This window comes from Pteropus alecto, unplaced genomic scaffold (assembly GCF_000325575.1).
Source record: "Pteropus alecto unplaced genomic scaffold, ASM32557v1 scaffold164, whole genome shotgun sequence".
Taxonomy (NCBI): domain Eukaryota; kingdom Metazoa; phylum Chordata; class Mammalia; order Chiroptera; family Pteropodidae; genus Pteropus; species Pteropus alecto.
The window spans coordinates 3,999,393-3,999,618 of NW_006439568.1; the positions used below are offsets into that span (position 1 = coordinate 3,999,393).

General features: G+C 72.1%; 1 protein-coding gene across 1 annotated transcript in view; it reads left to right on the top strand.

Annotated features, from left to right (window-relative positions):
* Positions 1-6: 6 nt before the first annotated feature.
* The window catches only part of TMEM65 (transmembrane protein 65), a 40,903-nt gene continuing 40,683 nt past the window's right edge, over positions 7-226 (top strand). Inside the window, exon 1 of the mRNA XM_006916568.2 lies at positions 7-171. Coding sequence (XP_006916630.1) covers positions 54-171 — 118 coding nt within the window. The 5' untranslated portion in view covers positions 7-53. The remainder of the gene's footprint in view (positions 172-226) is intronic.

Here is a 226-nt window from a genome sequence, read left to right on the forward strand (position 1 = left end):
GCGGCTCCTTCGGCAGCCCCCGGGCGCTGGGCACCCACCCCAAGAAGGAGCCCATGGAGGCGCTGAACACGGCGCAGGGCGCGCGCGACTTCATTTACAGCCTGCACTCCACCGAGAGGAGCTGCCTGCTCAAGGAGCTGCACCGCTTCGAGTCCATTGCCATCGCCCAAGGTGAGGGGCGTGGGTGGGGGGCGAGCCCGTGGGCCCGGCGCCCTCCCCTGCCCCG